The sequence below is a fragment of the Myotis yumanensis genome, unplaced genomic scaffold (assembly GCF_028538775.1).
Source record: "Myotis yumanensis isolate MYYU_CA2020_CCGP unplaced genomic scaffold, mMyoYum1.0.hap1 SCAF_13, whole genome shotgun sequence".
NCBI lineage: Eukaryota > Metazoa > Chordata > Mammalia > Chiroptera > Vespertilionidae > Myotis > Myotis yumanensis.
In genome coordinates, this window is record NW_027223764.1 from 30125650 (window position 1) to 30150081 (window position 24432).

Here is a 24432-nt window from a genome sequence, read left to right on the forward strand (position 1 = left end):
CGTGCATCGGGCCTCTAGTATTATAATAAATAGGCTGTTTTATGTGTCTTTTGCTCCCCCAAAATTCCTGGGGAACATTAAAAAAGTCTCTTATAAATCCTATAATATTAATGCAACATTTGTATTCTTAATGCCATAAAACTACAACATGTCTTAGGCATTTTTCTTTTTCTTTTTATTAATAAAGGTCAAATATCTTACTATAGAACATTGGTAAACACAAAATATTTCAAAAAGCAACATTGTTCATAGGCTTACAATGCAAAGACAACCACAACTAACATTTTGGTATACTCAAACCTAACCTTTTTTTTTAAAGTATTAATAAATATTTTTATATAATTGTGATTTTATATAGAATATGGAAAGCAAAAATATTAATTTAGAAATATATTTCTTAATATCAAAATAGCATACTTTGGTTTAAAATGTGAAAAAAATACAAAGAAATCTGAAAAAATAAATGAAAATGGGTTCACATTTCACCATTAAATGGTAATCAAAGATGTCAAACTTGTACATTTTCTATTTTTTGACACATTGTATTCTAATTTTCTGAGTGATTATGCTGGTTTTAAATCTAGTTAATACATTGCTTGTAAAGATTCCATAGAGAAAAAAAATAGAGAGATGGCTGCCATCACATATGAATTCCACAGGGTAGCTTCTTAGTCTTCCCTATTAAATAAATCGAATGGATTAGATAATTCAATTTTAGTTTTAAGCTACACCTATTTTTACTTATTTCCTTACTATAATATAAAGCAACTAGGATTTTTTTTATAAATATGCTTTTGTAGGTAAACAATATACTCTATAGCAATTTACCTAGGTTATTTTTATACATGCTAACATAATGTAATAAAGGTTTAACTATTGCTCCAAGTACTAGAATAGGATGTAATGCTAAAACTTTTTGTTTCAACCATTTATCAGAGAAAGTAATAAACTCTAAATGAAGTACAGATCTAGAGTAATTTCAAAGGAAATACTATATTTATTAGAAACGGAAAGGTCAGAAGGAGAGTAAGATCATTAACTGCAAAGAAAATTGTACCCTTATTGTGCAGAATCCATTAAGAAATCGCAATTCTTTTGGATTCCTGCATTTATATCAAATCACCTAAAGGGAGATCTCAGTCTTTTTACACTAAAACAGCTAATTTTTTAAGATGTTTATTTTGGTTTATTTACCAATTTAGGTAAATTTTTAATTTTTTTTACCAGAAGAGTTGATTGTTGTTGAACCCGTATCTGATTTACAATATTTTTCTTTTTGATTTATACATGCAAAACAACTTGCCTAGGTAAACTATTCTTGAATCAATATTTTTCCTGAAAATTTTATAAATGTGATTTGTCTTTGATATTTTACATGCAGGTGGAATGTGTAAGACTTATCTAATTTTATTCCTTTATAATCAGTAATTTTTGTTTCTGTTTCAGTGGTTTTAAAGCACATTTAGATACTTTTGAAGGACACTTGAGAGCCTTTTCACTGATTTTGCCTATAATAGAATAAAATCTCTTAGTTGTATTCTCAGTTTTTAATTCTGTAATAACTACTGTAATTTTTATGTCAAGGGAACCTGGAATTATCAGGTTGTATCTTAATTGACCTCTAAATAGATTTTGATCTCTTTATGATTTTTATCTTTTTGTTAATATGCCATGAACTTTGCATGCATATACTTCACGCTGCCAAATTATTTTTCAGATGATTTCTCTTTTCCAGCAACGTTGAATCCAGTCTCTCAGTGGATTTTAGATGTTCTCCCTGAAGTGAAAAAATTGGCCCCAAGAAACGTCAGGCTTTTGTTTTATACTTTTTCTGATTTCAGGACTAAGAATTCTACTATCTCCTTAAATACATTAATCTCTGAATAAATAATTGAATTGATTCTCCCTGGAATGTGTGCTAACCCAAACCCAGTCAGTGTGAGCGGAGGAATGGCATACTCCACTTGGCCTGTAGTTGGACAGGGATGATTCTCTCCATCCTCTCCTGCAGTTCTTTTAGCAGAAAGAGGGGAAGGGTTCAGGGCATGTAAAATACATACACCATTTCACAACCTCCTACCATCTTGCTTTCCACTAAAAAATGTTAAATTATTTCCAATGGTTCCAGTAGGAGAATATTTCCAGAGATATATAGTCTCCGAGTCATCAATATATTGTTTGCTTTTCTTTGTTTTTCAGCATCTATTACTGATCCCATTTTCCCCTCTGCTTACTCATCCTAGACAGTACATAGATCTGTCAAATTCAACAACATGAAGAAATGTGACATTCTCTTTATTCTCATCCAGTTTACTTAGTTGCTGCTTAAACGGGTGAGGCAAACACATCTCATCCCAGGTTCTTGCCAATATTAATTGATCACTGCTCTGTTCCTAAGATGAGATAAATTCCTAAACCAAATTGCATGTCTTCTGATTCAGTCAACTGATGGATCATGTACCAACATGTATTCCTTCTCCATTTACTTGTGTGGGACACAGCTTTCAAAGTACCATGTGTCCACCAGCAGTCTACCCTGCATTTTACCATGATGCTGCTGGTGTTGTAATGTACATGTTGATATAGAAATAAAAGGGAAGGTGAGCAGGAGAAGGTACTATGCTTCACAGAAACTCACACCAAAACATTAGAGGGCAGCTGCCTATTTCCCTAGTAGGTACACAGTCTGGGTCTCCAAAACAGGTTTGTAGAATGGACAATGGTTAACACATCTGCCCACACACATTCCACTTGGATAAGGTTGATTTGCTTAGTAAAGCAAGGCAGATAGACCACTGTTTTATTTGTACAATACAGAATTATTTTAACTAGATTCTAATAATTAGTTTTTCATCTAATTGAATTTTCAGTATTCTAAATTTAAGTTATTTTTTCTGGGCTTAGGAAGCTGAAAGAAGCTTTATCAGAGTTTGATAGTCAGATTCTATTTTAAAGTAAAAGTATGGTTAAATACTATATTTTAAACATGGTCTGTAGAATAGACAGGCTTTCTCACCTTCTTCATCTCTCATTTGCCCTCTGGAGAGATTAGTGTTAAATAGGCTGGACATATAAGAAAGTGCATATAAGAAAGCTAAAACTGCCGAAACCGGTTTGGCTCAGTGGATAGAGCGTCGGCCTGCGGACTGAAAGGTCCCGGGTTCGATTCCGGTCAAGGGCATGTACCTGGGTTGCGGGCACATCCCCAGTAGGAGATGTGCAGGAGGCAGCTGGTCGATGTTTCTCTCTCATCGATGTTTCTGACTCTCTATCTCTCTCCCTTCCTCTCTGTAAAAAATCAATAAAATATATTTAAAAAAAAAAAAAAAAAAAGAAAGCTAAAACTGTATGTGCTCTTTTAAAAAATTAGTAAGTTTTATTTTAAAACTAATATAATCTGTTCTGAATGTAGTTTATTTTAAATCTCTTCATCAACAAAGTTTCATTGCTCCTATTTTAGAAACAATGAAATAGTATTTAATACCATCTTAATTTTTAAATTTATGTGTTTTAATAAACAAATGGATAGACATTTACTAAATAAATTTACCCACATATGAATATATATGCAAATTTGTATAAGCAGATATTTCTGTATATGGTTAGTTGTATATAAAGAAAAATACATTCTGAAATTATGAATATTGAAACGTGTGTGTATTTATGAACACAAAGACCTAAAATATGTGTATATATATATATATACATATATATATAATATTTTTTTTTCAACTAAAAATGTGTTTTAATTTAGGTAAGAACTACATTTTAAGAATCTGTTGGACACTAGGTGTCACTAGATTAAAGAGGAAACTAACATTAAACTGTTCTGTAATAACTTCCAAGGGAGAATATGTAGTAGCTTTTTGTTTCAGATTCCATATTTTCTTTGTTTTTAGGATTTATAACTCAAATATTCAAATTTACATCAGGATAAAATATAACATAGGGTATGGCCTTAGATGGAAGTAATTAACCCCCCACCTCAAGGTAAGGGAAAAGTCAGATACTAATTTTTGCTGGTTCAGTAAGACCTTGAAGAAAGCAAGATTTGTTCTTAAAATGTAAACCTACTGATAATGTTGAAGGCAAATTGCCTCTTTAAGAAAGAATCTGTACTTGCTTCCTAAACATCCGGGGCCTTGGAGCGAGAGTGGGAGCTGAGGTGAGCTGATCTCAGTAAACGGCTACTTGTTCATAAGTATAAGGGGCCTTCTGATGCCAAAAGGAAAAAAGACCCTCTGAGGTCATTCTATCCCACGCTTGGACCTCAAAACTTCCAGGTGTGAGGACCCTAGGTAGTGTGTCTTGGAATATTTTTGCTTAGACTTCACTTTCAACAACAGTTTGGTGGGTTTTAAACTTTAAGAACTTACACTCAAAGCTTTAAATCAGGATTATCTATGGGTGATATTGTAACCAGAAAACTATTACTGACAATAAAATTACTTACTTAAAAAGCTCTTTTCTGTCGATGGCTCTGTTGGTTTGAGGGTCGATTGCATAGACAGTCAAGTCGCATTTGCTGTAATCTTCCAGAGAAAAGGCATCTCCGTGCCGGCGAGCACCAATGGACTCCACCACAACTTTGGCACCAGGAATTTGCTCCTGAACATAGCGATCCAAAATCCTATAAATCAAACCAAGTACGCACATGACATTCTGACAAGCTCTGGGGGGAAACATAACTCTCAACTTGAAATGACATTTAGTAAATGAAAAATGATGACAGCCTAGTTTTTGCTAATGTTTACTGAATATGAACCCTCGGAAAAAAATTCTCTATATTTTTTCAGCATTTAATTCACAATGATGCTGGAAGCTGAATAAGATAGAAAGAGGTCACCAACCATGTCCTATTTAAGTCTTGGCTTTTTGAATTTATGATAGCATTTGAGCTTTTACTTAGCTCATGGGAAATGCCAACTGTGTTGTACAAATAAAGCTGTCTGTGCTTTATAAGAGCCATGGGGTCTTAGAACTCCTGAGGTCATATGGCTAATGTGGTAAACTACACTTCCCATAAGGTTTTGTGATGTAGAGCACATAGCTATATGCTAAGGTGCAGGACTAGGATACCTTTTTTTCCTAAGGGTATGAAGATCCTTAGGGGATTATAGGAATGGGAGAACGTAGAGTTATGTTGCTAAGGCAAGTTCACCAGATTAAGATAAAAATATTGCATGGCAATATCAGAAGCTGTTTAGGTGAATATAAACAACTAAAAGATATATCATTGGGTATGAAATCAGTAATATTCAATAGAAATGACAAAAAATGTTAACCTATAGGCAATTTTTTAGAAAATACATTTTAAAATTACATAACTTGATGTTAATTGAAAGTACAAATTATTGCCATATAAGCATTTGTTTTTACGTTACCACAAGTGGCAATTTCCTTAATGATCTTTCCCTTATTAAAAACTTTATATTGCTAATCCTTATAGGTTAATACTAGCATGCATATTTTAAATATTAATACGCATAAATGTGAATTAATTTAACAGCCATACATGACAAATATTTTAAAACATTATCTATAGATTCAACACTCCTTTTGGAGTTCATGCTCTAGTCTAAGGCATTTTGGGGTAGGGAGGGGAAAATTTTGAATTCCTTTGATATATCAAAAAATAACCTTTATTTCAGATGCCAAAATTGACCTGCTTTCTGCCCCATTAAAAAAAATAATAATAATAATGTTGCCTAGAATCTGGTGTGTGCTTGATTTGCCCTATTAAAAGAACAACAAGATATTAAACTTCGGAAGAAATGGCTGCACCATTGTACACAAGCCTATGGTGTGCACACTGTGGGGCATTGGCAATAATAGCAAAATGCTGTGTTTGTTAGTTTTAAAATTGTATAAAACAGCATGGTTGAAGTCTCTCTTGGTGAAGTGCCAATCATTCTGTTCCTTTTGTCTCACCACCTCATACCTGGGGTCTCTCTGCCTCATGGTATCTTTGCAATGAGACTCTTACTGAAGAATAAGCAAAAGAATACGTGGGAATAAGTAGGAAGAGTAAATCCATTCATCAAATACTAGTTAGGAGTTGAACCGGAAAGGAATGACTGCAAGACCTGGACTAGTCTAACACCATCGGGTCTGTTTCAGGGTTCTTTTTTTTTTTTTTTTTTTTTTTACAGAGAGGAAGTGAGAGGGATAGAGAGTTAGAAACATTGATGAGAGAGAAACATCGATCAGCTGCCTCCTGCACACCTCCCACTGGGGATGTGCCCGCAACCAAGGTATATACCCTTGACAGGAATCGAACCTGGGACCCCTCAGTCCACAGGCCGACGCTCTATCCACTAAGCCAAACCGGTTAGGGCTTCAGGGTTCTTTTCTTAAAGACTTATGCTCACTTAAAAATAAGAGAGGGCTTGAAGTCAAACCACACTATACTCCTGACATTCTGTAGGAGGCACAGATAGTAATAACATAGTGATAAAGAGTGCAGAGGTCTGACTTAAATTTTCAGCTCCTTTACTTATCAACAGCATAACCTTAGGCAAGTAATTTTCAGCTCTTAAACTCTGTTTCCTTAAGTAAAAAATGAAGAAATCATCAACTGCATGGTATCATTGTGTGCATTAAATAAGTGGGAGCTTTTACTCTGAAATCTATGCAGAGTTTTTACCACACAGTAATTGTTCCATATAATATAATAATAGTTATCAATTTAGCCTAATTTTTGCATTTATACGTTTCTCCCGTTTCTAATTCATTCAACTTTTAAAGATCATTATTTGTTTAAAGGAAAACATAAAGGAGAGACTAAAGCATAGAGATTAATATATGATGCTTTATTATCTTTCTTGAAATGTGTATCTGAGCATAGATGTTCTTAAAAGAGGGTAAGGTCTTTACAGAATTCAGGCTGCTTCTTCCTATCATCTGTTGTATTGAATATGGAGGACAAATTCCCTCTCTGCTTCATCTCAGTTACCTTGAACTACCTGAATTGTTTCTTTGTGAAGCCCAGTGTTTTGCACTTGAGGGGAAGTTTTTATGGTGGCAGTGGTATCAAGTTTTAGATAATATGGTGTTAAAGCTGGCTAACATCTCAAAAGAGTAGAGGTTATGCATGACCACTGGTTTCCATAAACACTGATGAGATTTTAGGTCTATAATGTGGAGAAAAATGCATTCCATTCCAATGCAAAAGTAGTAATAGTAATAATAGAGACATATTTATTAAATACAATATTCTGCCAAAGTTCCTAAAAAATCAAAAATTTTCCACTGTGGCCCACACGTATTCTAATCTAGACCCTACTTGCACATGACCTTGACCTCTACCTACTCCCCTGCACCACATTGATTTCCCTGACTACCCATTGGCTGCTAATCCATAAGTTCTCAAAACTAGTTCAACTTCAGCCAATCTTCTCCTGCTAAAGCCCCATAAAACATTCTGCCCTGCTTCCCCAAGGGCCTTGGGAGACTTCCCAAGCCTGGCATTTTCAAATACAAACTTGTGCTAATAGTGCTCTGAGTGATTCTCTTCTATAGTCTTTTAGTCACCTTCTCTCCCCCTCACATTGTATTTATAGAAAAACTGTTTTTGGAGATGTACCTAACATAATTTTTTTAAAATATATTTTTATTGATTTCAGAGAGGAAAGGAGAAGGAGAGAGAGAAATAGAAACATCAATGATGAGAATCATTGATTGGCTGCCTCCTGCACGCCCCCTACTGGGGATCGAGCCCACAACCCAGGCATGTGCCCTTGACCGGAATTGAACCTGGAACCCTTCAGTCAGCAGGCTGATGCTCTATCCACTAAGCAAAACTGGCTAGGGCCCTAACATAATTTAAAAAAATAATAATAATGTAGGGCTCTGTTTTAAATTAGGATGGGCATGGGGGTCTATATTTTATACTATCATTATTGCTCTATGGTTTAATACAGTGGTCCTCAACCTTCCTAATGCTGCGACCCTTTAATACAGTTCCTCATGCTGTGGTGACCCCCAACCATAAAATTATTTTCTTTCTTTCTTTTTTTTAATTTTTTTTTTTAATATATTTTATTGATTTTTTACAGAGAGGAAGGGAGAGAGATAGTTAGAAACATCGATGAGAGAGAAACATCGATCAGCTGCCTCCTGTACATCTCCTACTGGGGATGTGCCTGCAACGAAATCGAACCCGGGACCTTTCAGTCCGCAGGCCGACGCTCTATCCACTGAGCCAAACCAATTTCGGCCATAAAATTATTTTCATTGCTACTTCCTAACTGTAATTTTGCTACTGTTATGAATCGTAATGTAAATATCTGATATGCAGGATGTATTTTCATTGTTACAAATTGAACATAATTAAAGCATAGTGATTAATCACAAAACCAATATGTAATTATATATGTGTTTTCCGATGGTCTTAGGCGACCCCTGTGAAAGGGTCATTCGACCCCCAAAGGGGTTGCGACCCACAGATTGAGAACCGCTAGTTTAATGCCTGCCATAAAAAGCATAATATTTGAAGACCTCTAATAGAGTAATACTCTAATTACCTTCCTGGAAATATGAAATACATGTTCACACAATACTCCCTTTTATACTCGACAATATTGAATTTTACTAATTCCTGTGCTCCTCAAAAAATAGCAAGGGTTAAGAAGTATCCCCCCCCCGACCCGCCTTATGTTCCAGGAAAGTGTTACTGTGAAGAAGAGCCTTTCCCTCCCTGGCTTATATAAGGCTCATAAAGACTCCTGGAGGTCCCTTTGTTTACCCGGGACAAAGCCAGGCACAGATCCTGCAAATTCCCATTCTTTACTTCAGAAGTGATTAGTTGAATTTTTTGTCCTCACAGATCAATCAGAACAAATTCTTGTTAACCTAACCCTGGTTAAGTCTCTCTGCTTCCTCCAAGCCTCTAAACTTTGACCCACCCTTAGCCTGAAGCAGCAGTCCACCCCCCCCCCCCCCCCCACCACCACCAAAAGGCTCCTCCCATAGCAGTGAGGTCAAGGTAAAACATTCTCTGATCTGTGTGATCCTCCCGCTTGCCCACACAGGTTTTTTCTAGCCTTGTTTACTCCTCCCTATAAAAGAAAAGCCCTTTCCTGCCTAACCTTTAAGTGCTGGCAGGAGCTCTCCCTATTACAATAGTCTCCCTCCCCCAGGCTCCCCGATTAATCTTTTAAATAAAGCTTCTTTTCTTCTAAAAAAATCCAGATTTGTTTTTATTTGACCCATGGTACAAGCAGATAGCTAAAGGAAATTGTTTCTCATGCTACCAGGGAAACCGAGGGTCCTCATAATTCTGAGTTTATTTAAACTGTAGTTTTGAAACTGTAATTTTTTTTCTTTCTCTCTCAGCACACTTCACTGATCTGACCTTAGTCACTCACCCTCTCTGACCCCTGTGGCAGCAGATAGCCCCATTCTGACTAATGGTCACAGGTATTAGAATTAGCCCCTGGCAGGCTAAAGATGACATCTTTTTAAAAATCTTTTTATTGATTTATGATAGAGGGAGGGAGAGAGAGATAGAAGCATCAATGAATCATTGATCGGCTGCCTCCTGCACGCTCCCTACTGGGAACCAAGCCCACAACCTGGACATACCAGTATGCCTTGACTGGGAATAGAACTGTGACCTCCTGGTTCATCTGTTGACCCTCAACCACTGAATCCCATCTGCGGTGCTAAAGATAACATCTTGATCTAAGTTATGTTTCAGCTCCTTAGCACTAACATGGAATGGCCCCTTTAGCAAGCTCTCCTTGAAATTGGTTTTGGACATAGAAGCTGATCTTGGAGTTGCTCTTAACACCTGAATAAATTATGTATTACCCTTACCTCACCTCTGACCAATCAGCTCCTAACAGTACCCTGAACCCCTAATCCACGACGTCTCCTGATTTTTCCCTATATGACCTGTAACCTATGTGTCATTTCCCTATAACCTCTGTGTCATTGGGAAGTTGTGTCTTTCAATGCATGAGCTAGCCCAGATCCAGTTTGGCCAATTCTAATAAACTAACTCCTTTCTTTACCGCAAACCCCTGCTCATGCAATTTTTGGCCAGAGTGCACACGCAGATGAACTTAATAATTGGGCTTCAGAAACACTACTTAGTCTTATTAAATGAGTCTGCATATTACCAGTCACAGCAGGTAATATGCAAAGATTTTGAGCAAACTGTACATATAAAACAAAAGATTATTCAATATTCCCTTTCCTTGATTTCCTACTCCCACAGTGAAACAACTGTGAAGTTGCAGAATTTCCAATTGCATAAGCTGCTTTTCTCCTCGTCAATCTGTGTGAATTCTGGTCAGAACTGCTTAATTAAAAATTGTTCAAACACACTATAAAATAAGTTCTAGTTGTTTTTTTCCCCAACAGAAACAATAATAACAAGAAAGTCATCATCAATTCCTCACCATTCGTTTTGGTAATAAAATGTCATCCTGTGAACTACTCCTTAGCAAATGGGAAGCACAGTGCTGCTTTCATCAGCTGTTTCCTTCACGGGTAGTTACCTGCTTGGGACTGTGCTCTCTATACCACAAAATTGTACTTAATTCTTATAAGATCCACAAAAAGAAGGCATAGGTATAAAAGGCATTAATGCCTCCATTTCCCAAGCGGACTTTGTAGCTTTTTAGCTCCAAAGCATTTATACTCTTTCCCTAATTTGAAGCATTTAGCTTTGTCTCCAACCGTCACATCTAGTAGGATTTTAATCAGTGTTCCCATCCTGCCATCACCCTATGCCATCAAAGGCTGCATGTGACTCAGAGCAGGCCATTTCATTTTTCTCTGAAATTTGGTTCTTGAGTCAAAGAATATTTTTCTTTTCAAATTTTTTTTATTGATCTTTGATTTAGAGAGAAGAAAGAGAGAAACATCCATGTGGGAGAGAAACATTGATCAGTTGCTTCCCAGGGATTGAACCCGCAACCTGGGTATGTGCCCTGATCAGGAACTGAATCCACTGCCTTTTGGTGTAGTGGACCAACCACCTGAGCCACATCAGCCAGGGCAAAGACTCACAATTTTTAAAGGGTTGGAAGTCATGCACTGGAGGTGCACCAGACAGAAACTGCATATCCGCCTATACCTGCTGTTGCTTTACAGGCCTCTGCAGCTGCCCTTGTTCTTGACTATTTCCCATCCTGTTTTCCATCCCTTTATTGATATTATCTGCTCTCAACAGCCTTCCAATAAAGTTCCACTTGCTGAAGTTTGCCTGAGTCTATTTCCATTGCATTAGAACTTGTATGCATATTTCATTTTAAGGTCCAGGGTACCAAAGCCTGGGTCATGTTTCTAATTCTCTCATGGTAGCAACATTTGTCCAATTTCCCTACCAGTGATGGCGAACCTATGACACGCGCGTCAGAGGTGACACGCGAACTCATTTTTTCGGCTGATTGTTTTTTTTTTGTTAAATGGCACTTAAATATATAAAATAAATATCAAAAATATAAGTCTTTGTTTTACTATGGTTGCAAATATCAAAAAATTTCTATATGTGACACGGCACCAGAGTTAAGTAAGGGTTTTTCAAAATGCTAACACACCGAGCTCAAAAGGTTCGCCATCACTGCTAGTCCTACTCTAATTGGTCCTACTAGACTCTGAAATTGTGTTGATCATGAATTTTGCATTCTGTTTAAAGTTGCAGAGTTGCTCATGATAGAGTTTGATAAAACTTTGTATTATAGAAAAATCCAGTCATTTAAATTTGCCTTGAACCTAAATTCTTGGAAGCAATATATCAATATAAAATACAAGTACTTCAATCAAATGCATAGCAGATTAATATTTGATTATGGCAAACTGTTTCAAAACAAATAACTGCATTTGATTGATTGAGAAGCAAATGCAGTGCAAATGAATTAGTATAATAATTATAAAAAATGAAAATTAGCCCTAACCGGTTTGGCTCAGTGGATAGAGTGTCGGCCTGCGGACTCAAGGGTCCCAGGTTCGATTCTGGTCAAGGGCATATACCTTGGTTTCGGGCACATCCCCAGTAGCGGGTGTTCAGAAGGCAGCTGATCGATGTTTCTCTCTCATCGATGTTTCTAATTCTCTATCCCTCTCCCTTCCTCTCTGTAAAAAATCAATAAAATATTTAAAAAAAAATTAAATTTTCACTTAGGGGTTATTGTTCTATTTTATAAGATCTGAAACTTACAATACTTAGTAGTAGTATGTTACTACATTATCTTTAAACAAAGTTTTAATAACTAAACTTCCAAGAAAATATGTTAATATAATTAACATAGTGTATGCATATAAATATGCATATAAATATAAATACGTGTATACATTTTATGTAAATATATTAATGTTTATGTGTTATATATGTTTGTTATATATGTTTATATATAAATATATATATAACATGTTTTACTGTGCTACCACATAATTAATGTCCAATATAAAAATTATTTATTTAAACAATTTTCTTAGATAAATATTGAAGGGAAAATTTAACTGAAACATTTTTTCTATGTAAAACCTTTTTTTTATCTAAACTAAGAATACTAATATATAACTGGCTCAGTTAATTGATTTATTCTCAAACCAAGTTATTTTTAGAAGATTCCCCTAAATTTTAATTTACAACATCACTTTATCTAGTTACCCATACATGTATCTTCAATTACTTGCAATCAGAAATTGCCTTATAAAAAAATAAATGTAGTCTTAACTGAAATAGTTTCATAGCTATTTTTCACACTAAAATATTACAGCAAACATCTTCTCAATTACATAACTGTGTGAATGAGCCAAACTAAAATTACCATATAAGAGTTTCTGGCACTGTGTGCTCAGCTCACTCCCAAGAAAAGATGTTGGATTTTTAATTAAGTTTGCCTCCTAAAACATTAACAGAGGGAATATTTAGGAACCCAGCCTGCTGTTGGCCCACAGATGTAAGTCCAAATTAAACCTACACCGCTACTCTGTCTTTATGGAAAACACTCAACTTCTCAGAGTTTCAGAGAACTCATCTGTACAAAGAAGAAAATACTCAAACCTACTTCCATGGGTCCCTGTGAGAAGTTAATTGAATAACACTAATTAATTGTACAAAACCCAGCAAGTAAAAAAGGTGCCATAGATGTTAGATATTTGTTGCTACAGTTAAAGAAACTCCTCAGATTTCATGATTACACACTCTACTTAGCCTTTTGTTCAGGAAATTGGTTTATAGTTAGCTAGTAACATAGGGAGCTCCATCTTAGGTACTTGTCAATATTTCTTCAAAAGCCTGGCTAAACAAATCAATAGGCTTTGCAGATGGCCAGAGGGATATATTATGCAGGCTCTCCAGATATTCTGAACTTATTTCCTCTGTTAGTATAGACCCGTAGAGACTCGACACAGAACATATGCTAAATAATGCTCTCGGTACCATGAAACTTTCTTTTCATGGCCTTAGGAGATACCCTCTCTATGATGTTCCAAGGGATAAAAGCACTTTCCTACAGTCTGGCATTTAACTGAGAATTAGTTCTTTCTTTCCACTAAAATTGATTACAGATTACTATTACTATCGCATGTATAATTTTATCAAATTCTTCAATGGTTAACGTAACAACTTTTACTTTGTCCTTTGCTCAGACCCAAACCCAGGAATCATCATGTTTCATGCCTTTTCTCATACATCCAAGCCATGATAAATTTTGTAGGATTGTACCCTCAAAAATATATCCATACTAGAGGCCCAGTGCACAAAATTCGTGCATGGGGGGGTGGTCCCTCAGCCCGGCCTGCGCCCTCTTGAAGTCTGGGACCCCTCGAGGGTTTCCCCCTGGGGGGATCGGGCTTAAGCTGGCAGTCAGACATTCCTCTCGCAGTCCAGGGCTCTCACAGTCTGGGACCCCTTGCTCCTTACCGCCTGCCTACAGTGGAGGCAGGAGAGGCTCCCACCACTGCTGCTGCACTCGCCAGCCATGAGCCCAGCTTCTGGCTGAGTGGCGCACCCCCCTGTGGGAGTGCATTGACCACCAGGGGGCAGCTCCTGCGTTGAGTGTAGTGGTCAGTGCACATTTTAGTACCGGTCATTCCACCATTTGGTCAATTTGCATATTAGGGTTTTATTATATAGGATTGTAATCACTTCTCCTTAGCTCCATCCCTACCACCAGTCCAAGCCACAGTGATCTCTCTCCTGGACTATTGCTATATACTTATAACCGGTCACCTAATCTCCAACTCAACAACCTTTTAAAATGTAAGCTAGAACATTATCTTTATGTGCAAAATGCTAAGACAACATTGCTAATAAAGAATATAAGTGCTAGCATCTATTGTTTACTATTTCATTGGTTCTTTTTCTAAGAGATTTTCTAATTTTCATCCTAGAAATACATATTTCAACGAGATTTCTAAAGTGTGATTTGATATACCAGGAGCTATAATTTACAGACACATTTCAGATGTAATATAAATATTTCATTAAGATTGATTCATCCACATCAAAGCATTAACTACTGCAATAAAGTTCTCTATCATCGATTTTTCATATTGTATTTAGAAAGTAAAAGAAGTAAGCAACTCTGAGACCTAAACTGTCAGTTCCAATTCATATAGTAACACAATATTTCTAAAATCTTTAATTTATACATTTTGAAAATGCCATTTCTGAAGTTTCATAAGAATTTAAATTTTAGCATCCCAAACTTCTTTTACTCATCGGGACTTCATGGTGAAGTGGAAGGAGAAAGGAAGAAGACAAAAGGCAAATATTTCTTAGTTTCTTCTTTAGACACTATTGCCAATCATTTGTTGGTTACAAGGTGTCACTGATCTTGTCCTTACAACTATTCCTCCTGCTCCTTAATCTCAAGACTTTGTAAAAGAGACAAAAGACTCACAAAGAGATAAATCCTAAGGTAAAACTAAAATACTTCAGAACATAGGCCACCTGTAGGGGGCATCGGGTTAGCTGGAATATGTTAATATGATTAAAAAGGGGTGAGTTTCATTACGAAGGGGTGTTGGTTACCTCTATAAGCATAAAATAACAAAAGCAATAAAAAATTCGGTAAGCCCTTTAACCCAATTCCAGGGGAGTGGAGAGTAATCACTAGCATCACTGTAGCAGCTAACATTTACTGTGCGCATCCTACTTTCCAGGCATTGAGCTCTTAGCCATCAAAGGATATTGACTCCCTTTGCAAATAATTTTCCACCATCAAATGGACATATTAGGTTATTATGTGTTCCTTTCATCAACTCTCTCAGTTTGTACTAGCTTCATGCTTACCAAGGAAACTTTGGATTATGATTTGGCCTCAAATAAGGGTCTTTCTAAGAAAAAAATATAAAAGTGATGACCAAATGGAATTCTAGTTTTCCACTTCCTAGGATAGGGATATCTCATGGGAAATATAGAAATGGCTTTGATGATATTGTGACTTGTCATCTAAGAATGTCTACAGGAAATGAATGTGCTGGTTAGTCCTATCACTGGAACAGTAAATTCTTATTTTTAATGAGCAAATTGGCACTCTGCTGTCTATCTTGGGTATGTGTGCATTTTCATTATTCACCCCTGGACATTAAGAGTGAGTGTTTGGGGCTTCCTGGTGCTGAATCAGGTCTAACAGTCCCTGTCACTATCACATTCACCCACTAAAGTAGCTTATAAAATGAGACTAGAAAGGCTACACACAATTCATGATTCCAACTATATAACCTTCTGGAAAAGGTAACATTGTGAAGACAGTAAAAAGACCAGAGGTTAGTGGGGAGGAGAGAGATGACTAGGTGGAGCAAAAAGGATTTTTAGGGCAGTGAAACTACTGGCTCCTAACCGCTCACTTGCCTGCCTGCCTGATGCCCCTAAATGCTCGCCTTCCTGCCTGATCGCCCCTAACCACCTCTGCCTCGGCCCCCGCCACAGTGGCTTCGTCCGGAATGATGTCTGGAAGGTTGTTCAGCTGTCTGGTCTAATTAGCATATTATGCTTTTACTATTATAGATTATGGGTACATGGAGATCCCTTATGCAGTGGTTCTCAACCTTCTGGCCCTTTAAATACAGTTCCTCATGTTGTGACCCAACCATAAAATTATTTTCGTTGCTACTTCATAACTGTAATGTTGCTACTGTTATGAATCAAAATGTAAATATCTGATATGCAGGATGGTCTTAGGCGACCCCTGTGAAAGGGACGTTCGACCGCCAAAGGGGTCGCAACCCACAGGTTGAGAACCGCTGATGTAGATTGCGAGGGAATCTATAGGAATCCATGAGGAAAGAGAGCATATAGGAATTCTTTGAATCTTTTGCTCAATTTTATTGTCAATATAAAACTGCTTTTAAAAAAAGTACATTTTGCCCTAACCGGTTTGGCTCAGTGGATAGAGCATCAGCCTGCTGACTGAAGGGTCCCAGGTTCGATTCTGGTCAAGGGCATGTACCTTGGTTGGGGGCACATCCCCAGTAGGGGGCGTGCGGGAGGCAGCTGATCGATGTTTCTCTCTCATTGATGTTTCTAACTTTCTATCCCTCTTCCTTCCTCTCTGTAAAAAATCAATAAAATACATATATTTTTTAAAAAGTATATTTTTTTTAAAGAGATGAGAAATTTTTGAGCTTAAGAATCTCTAATGTAATACAGGCTTTGAAAAATGTATTGCAAGAAATCAGTCATGTGCTTGCTATGACTTACTGCACCAGAAAATTTACATTTCATTTTATCAAACGTAACACAAAATTGACATCCTTATTTCAATATTCAAGATGAGGAAGCATGGTCTAATGTGTTAAATATCTTGCTCAGAAATCACACAACTATAGGAGGCTTCAAACTTGTCTGAGTACATAATCTGAGCTCCATTACTACACTATCTGCTCTTTGAATAGAAAGTGCAAAACTGTGGCCTCTGTCTTAACCTACAGACTTTGGGCTACTAACCTCATTTCTGTATATCTATTATTCATTAAATGTTCATGATTTCCATTGTCTGAGATGGCTGATATCATTTAGTTCTTATCACAGTTCTTTGATTTAAGTTTTATTAGCTCTTTTCAACCAACTAGAGGTCTGATGCACAAAAATCGTGCAAGGGACTCAGCCCTCTCAGCCCCTTGCAGCCTGAGCTGGGCCTTGCAGCCCCGGCTTCATCCAGAAGGTCGTCTGGACGGTTGTTCTGCTGTTCGGTCTAATTAGCATATTAGCTCTTTATAATATGGGCTGGTGAAATGAATCTGGGAAAGATTAAATTATATGCCCAATCTTGAATTTCAAAACCTATGTTATACAAAGTTACAGCTCCTTTCATAGTGGTACAGTTCTCTCAAGACTTGAAAGTTGCCTGATTTTTCTCATTCATATCTTCATATCCACTTAAAAGGAATAAATCATATAAATTGCTATGAAATTATACTTTTACCTGCCATTTTCTTCAATTTTCATAAATTGTCTCAATATGACAAAAGGGGCATTATGATTTTGGTTTTATAAAATTTATAATTGTAAAATGCATTGAGTACTTGCTATATAACTGAAATTATAGCAGTGAAAACAGATTTTTCTATTCTCATGGATTCCCAGTGGGAAATTGACATATAATAAAAATATTAGATAATACTCTGAAGAAAAAGAAAGAAAAAAGGATTAGAGAAGCAATTTTGAACCTTATTCATCTCATGGCACACATAAACTAATTATTAAAATTCTGTGGCACTCCAAAAAATATGTTATATTTTTTGCCTATCTGACCAAAAAAAAATAGGTATAATTTTGATTCATTTACATCAGATGGCTACTGTTGTGTTGGCTGTGTCATTTTTTTATTTGGAAAAAGAGGTCAATGCCCTGACTATATAGTCAGGTATTGCATGTTTTTAAAAATTTTGTGGCACACCAGTTGAAAATCACTGGGTTAAAGGTTGAAGAGAATGTCATCTCTTTTGGACAGTGCAATCAGAGAAAGCCTACACCAATAGATGACATTAAAGCAGCTAAAAGACAGGTATAATTCTAAAATTTTCAGGTGTAATCAGCTATTATTTTGATAAAAGTTAAGCATATATAACACTTTCAGAGGTAAACAAGACACTGTATTATCAATATTCCATGAATACATGTTGATATTCACCTCATTTATAGGAAAATTTATATGACATCCAATGGTTCTGTTTTATAAAAGATCAACAAATAACTGTTGCAAAACACCTATTATAAGGGGATCACTCATGCCTTAATCAATGCCTATTGTATTTTATTTGACACATAATTACTAATAGTTTAGTTACCTATCTGAAGCTTCTCCTGGGAATTTATAAGTAGGAGATATTTTTCTAGAGAGAGGCAGATTAACAGTGATAATTGGCATGTATCAACCAAAATTCAATAGAAGACATAATAATGAATAAATACCAATTTACAAATTAGGAAATGGTGGCAGGTTAGGTCAGGGTAGTTAAGAGTAAAAGAGTAAAGACATTTTACCCTTTGTAACACTTTAAGCAATAAAAAAAAGACATTTTAATAATCCTTGAGAGCACTCAGTATATTAACGGCCAGCTGTTTAATAAACAATCACAACATTGAGTAAACAATAACATATTCAGTGTACTCTGTTCAAAGGCAGATAGATGGGCATGTCATATATTTTAGAATAATTAAACATATATCATTTAAAATTGGTTTTTGAAAAAAAAAAAAAAAAGCTTTAGCCATCTAGGTATATCACTCTGAGAAATAGCATTCCCTGGACTAGCTGGATTGCTTATTAGATATTGGGCTATTTGAGTAATTTGGGACCAAAAAATTGTACACACACTTTAACAGCTGATAGCTCAATTTTGAAAATGAAGTGTATTTCAATAAACACTGCCTTTATAATTATTCAAAGTGCGTGTATACATTTTTGGGGACATGCTATATGCTCAAATAATTAATGTTATGATTTATTTCTTATATGCTGCATTTGAAGTTATGTTGAAGCATCAATCAAGGCATTACAAATTAATATCTTTTCACATCTAATTTCCAGTCCTATTTGAAAGTACTGTTAGAACCTCCACATATTTCAAATAAAACTCTTACTTCAGGAAAACAGCAAGCTAAATTATTAAGAGAGTGTGTTAAAATATATGTTTAAACTGAACATTATAATGATTAAAATTACCTAATCCAATAAAAATTATAGCTGTATGAAAATAAATATAAAAGTAAGCAAAAATTCATTACTCTGTAAGTTCTTCTATCTTTTTTTCCACTAGAGTGGGGGGCACATTAGAAACAATGACTTGCATGTCCAGCTGATTGACAACAGAGACCTGAAAGAAGAAAAAAACAGAATTTGTTTGGCTTTTACTCATTAACATTTCTATAATTAGAGCATTTTTTATTTCTTCTCTGCTATGCATTTCACACGGTGGTTTTCATTTTTAAATTCAGGAATAAATGATTTTTAGGCATGTAATTTTCATTAGATGTCGGGGCATGTTCAGAATGACAAACCACTTGTTGTTTACTTAGAAGTTACAGAAACTAAAGTGACTTCCAGTGTTGTTGATTTTGTGTTTGTTTGCTTTCTTCATTATGAAAGATGTTTTTGTTTGTTTTTTAATTAGGTAGGTTAAGAACACTCAGGAAAACAAAAAAACACAGCCTTTATTTTATAAATCTCAAGAGATCATTTAGTCATTGTGCTAAGAATCTGTGATATGACTAGTTAGAATAATTCATTTAATAAAACCATCATATATAGTCTTGCTGCTGTTGTTGTTAATCCTCACCCAAGGATATTTTCCCGTTGATTTTTAGAGAGAGTGGAAAGGAGGGGGAGAGATATATACAGAGAGAAACATCAATGTGAGAGAGACAATGGACTGGTTGCCTCCCACACAGCCCTGACTAGGGTCAGGGATTGAGCCTGCAACTGAGGTACGTGTCCTTGACCGGAATTGAACCTGGGACCCTTCAGTCCTCAGGATGATGCTCTATCCACTGAGCCAAACTGATTAGGGCAGCATCATATATAGTCTTTATGTCTGCTTTAGCCAACTTTATGTGTAGATAAAGATGAATGTACATGTAAACTTATATACGGGGCTAAAATTAATTTTAACAGCTGTTGATGAGTTCATCCTACTCATTTAACATTAATAACATTTTTCCTGTTCTTATTTAGAATAATGGAATAAAAATAAAAGCATTTATTACCTGCTTACAACATACAATTTACTTTTTTCCTCAATACACTACAGGCTTTAACTCATTTAATTCTAACAACCACCATATCAGGTAGTTATGACTATTATTCAGTTATAAATAAGAAAACTAATAAACAAAGAAACATTTAATAACTTGGGACCTATTAGTGCAGGCTGACTCCAGAACATGTGCTCTTTACTATTATCCAATATGAATATAAAAAATGTAAAGTCAAATCACATATTGCCTTGCATGTAAGTTAGACACTATTAGAATTATGTGTATGTATATGTACCAGGACCATAAACTGAATATACTGGATTAGGCATATTTAGCATCATATATCTGATCATAATTTATACTAGGGAATAATTTTATGCTGCAAGTTTTTTCGGTACAGGCTCCAAGTTGTCTACATATGGATGCCCTTTCAGGAGCCACAAAATTAGTGTCTTCAAAGACCAGACAGGTAATGTAAATGAGTGAAGTAGCCAAAAGCATGAAATAATAGGGAGAAATGGAAATGTGACAAATCAGAGTCTACAACTCATCTGAAGAGGTCAACTACTAACTCATCTCTAATGATATGGCCATATGGGAAAACAGGTCCAGATTGGCTGGAAGATTCAGTGTTTTGGGAGAAGAAATCCAAACTACTATGTGAAATAATGCAACTAATTAGCAATCTTTCAAACCATTGTTTGAGCCCAGTAATTCGGGTTCTGCAGTGTATATTAAGCCAGGCACCTATGAGCAAACAGTGAACATTGGCAGTTACAACCTTGCATCCCTAACTCATTATAGGTGTCTGGGACCAAATGTTTACATTTGCCTGCTTATAAATTCACACACACACACACACACACACACACACACACACACATCTAATTTTATTAGAAATAGATTATCACAGTTTTTGTGCAACATTTTCTTTTCTTATTGGTCCTGAGTGAAAAAAAGAGACATAAATTACCTAGAAATATTTTAGTTTTGTTTATTTATTTGCTTATTTTTGTTTTTGGTAGTATACATGGCAAAAATCTCTAAAAAATGTATATGACACTTATAAAATTATTTTCTCCTTTCTTTTCTCCCTTCCTTAGTCTGTCCACTCTCCTCTCCCTCTCTTCTTTATCTTCTTCCCTTTCTTACCTCCCCCCGCCCCCTTTCAACACTGGATCAGACAATGTCCAAAAAAGAGAATAGAAATTCTGACAAAAAGCAAACGGCCTGGAACAAATAGTAGCCATGGAGTGTTATCTCAACAAGAACAGATTCCTCAACCTCCTTTGTAGTTTGGTGGAACCACATGATCTGACAGATATAAAGTTAGTGAAAAGAAAGAAATTGCTTGAGAATTTTCTGTGTGAACCTTTTCTTCTTTTTCAATTTCTATCCTATTAAAGAAGTCATAGAAAAGGACAAAATCATAAGTTGAAGGAAACCGAGTCCCCGTGTTTCCATTTGTAGGAAAGCCGTGGAGAACATCACTCGACCACATACACTCTCATTGCAGTCATATGAGAGAAAAATCACATTTGTTTGTTTAAATTTTTGAAATTTTGGAGTTTTTTATTATGCAGTAAATCTACCATGACAAATACATAGGCATCTATTACATGTGGCTGTCAGATTTTTAGAATTTCCTCTTATATATGTTCTGAGCTTTTGAAGTTTTTTTTTACAAGAAAACTTTTGAAAGGCAATCAATTCATGTGCTGGGACCCTATTTGGAAGCAAAATTTCACCTAGCAGATATAAGTAACTCTATTATTTGCCTTTTAAGAATAGTCAGTAATACCTCAGAAAGATAAATTACTGACTCAAAGGGAATTTTCAATTTGTTAATGAGCTTAGGGACTATATTCTGACTGAATCAACAGAATAAATTAAGATTTCAGATCCTCTGGAATATATGTATATTAATCTTACAATTTATCTAAAAGATTTTCTGATCTTAATAACCTTTGAAAACATACTTTTGTTATTTTTAAGACAGAAAATTTATAATTCAAATAAAATGTCTTACTGTGTTTAACTCCAAAAGTAGTTGTTTCAGATTTACCTGTTAAAAGTTACATTTAAAATTTTAAATATTTTAAAAGTATTAATATATGATTTATATAGAATGTGTATATATTGGACTATGCAAATGAAGAATAAGCTATTATAGTTTAAATTCTGATTTTCAAAAAATTCTATATCCCTGAATCTTTAGTTTCTCCCATCATCTATAGAAGAGATATTTGAATCTTTAGCATTACTGAATATTATTTGTTACTTTTTCCAGTATAGCTTCTATGTAAATAGTATCAGAAATACATGTTAGTTTGTTATACAAAACCATAAAAATTCTGCTTATTAAATTACTTAATTTTATTCTTTGTGTGTTGACTACTCATGAAAGATTTTAAAGAAAATATACCTATTATTGTGAAAATTGATTTGTTGCTAGGTATGGTAAAAAAAAAAAAAAAGGAAAGAGAAAGTATCATGTATGAAGCTTTGAATTCTAAAACAAGAGATTGTCAAGTTACATTATTTCCTAAGTCCTTTTAATTCTTCATCACAAACCTCTTATATTTCCTTGCCCTCACCCATTTTTCCCATATACTTTAGACAGTACCGTCCAATAGAAAGAGAATCTGAGTCTCAAATACATACCAGATATATAATTTTAAATTTTCTGGCACTCAAAGAGGAAAAATAGTGAAATTAATTCAATAATACATTTAACACAATGTATTTAATACATTATCATTCCAATATGCAATCAACATAAAACAACTTACTAAGGAGACATTTCACATTTTTTCATGCTAGGACCTTGAAATTCAGTGTGTATTACATACTTACAGTACATCTTAATGCAACCTAGTTACATTTCAAGTGCTGAGAAGCCACACATGGCAAATAGCTAACATACTGGACCTTTAGAGGCCCACCATTTCTTGCCTGGGGTGGTCACTGTCTCTCTCACACGGTTTCTAGCATAATCTCACTTTTCTTAAGAAAATACGAGATGTTTGAATAGCCTTTTGAGGTAGGTGTGTGTTCTTTGTTACTACATCATGATGCTACATCTGGAGAAGAAGCATTCTAAGCAGAGCCACTGCCAAATCTCTAAGGAAGAGCATGTCTGACTGTTTGAACAAAAGCAACTTGGCCAATACTATTGGGTTTGAATGAGTAAGAGAGAGAAGAGTAGAAAATGAGGTTCCCGGAGGCCAGAATCAAGGGTCTCATATATGACTTGAACATTTCTCTGGGTAAATTGGCGTTATATTAAAAGATTTTGAACTAGGAAATTACAGGAGCTGAATTACATTTGAATCACTGGCTGTTATAATTAAACTGGACTGTAGTGTAGGAAGAATAGAAACATGAGGGCAAGTAATGAGTTTGTGCAATGATATAGGTGAAATATGATAGTGGTTTCAACCAAGTTTAAACAGTAGAAATGTTGAAAAATGTGGAGTTAATAATGTACGGTAATAACAGTATTTGCTAAGGGATTGAATCAAGAAATTTTAGCTGAAGGAACTCAAAGATAATTTGGGCATCAAGTGAAGTTGGGAAGACTACAAATGAAAGAAATGTGATAAGGAAATAAAGTTCAGTTTAGGACACATTACACAGATATCTTTATTAGATATTAATGTGTAATTGTTGCAAGTACAAATAGATTAATGAGTCCACTCTTTAGAAATGAACTTTGGGGTGAAGATATAATTTTAATGTTTTAGTATATAGATGATATTTTAAAGTTATGAGTTTGGGTGAATTTACTGAGTCATGAGTACAAGTAAAAAAGAGAATTAATTACTGTCTGAGCTCTAGGAAATCTCAGTACTAAAGGGTGAGGAGAAGAAATTGAACCAGCAAAGGAACCAAGAAGGAATATTAGTAAACAGTAAGGTAAGAAGTAAAAAAGAGAGAATGGTGGCCCAAAAGCCTAGTAAAGGTAATAATCATCTAAGTGCTGCTGATGGTTCAAATAAGATGAAGACTGAAATTACCAGTCCATTTAGTAGCAAGAAGCCATTGATGATGTTGACATAATGAGTTTGGATGAGTATTGGCACTGACATTATGATTAGAGAGAGTTTGAAAGAGATTAGATGGTGAGAAATTAGTCAACTCTAACAAAGAATGTTTCTGGAAAGAGTAATAGAAATGAGTGGTAGCTTGAAGGAGATGTAAAGTAAGAGGGTTTTATGTTGAACATAAAAAGAAAAAAAAAGCATGGTTATGGGAATAATCAAATAAAG

At 35.3% G+C, this 24432-nt stretch overlaps 1 protein-coding gene across 1 annotated transcript in view; it reads right to left on the reverse strand.

Annotated features, from left to right (window-relative positions):
• Window positions 1-24432, reverse strand: part of PCDH15 (protocadherin related 15) — a 632895-nt gene that overhangs the window by 27348 nt on the left and 581115 nt on the right. The window contains exons 28-29 of the mRNA XM_070432784.1: window positions 19193-19281; window positions 4454-4630 (exon numbers count right to left, since the gene is read on the reverse strand). Coding sequence (XP_070288885.1) covers window positions 4454-4630; window positions 19193-19281 — 266 coding nt within the window. The remainder of the gene's footprint in view (window positions 1-4453; window positions 4631-19192; window positions 19282-24432) is intronic.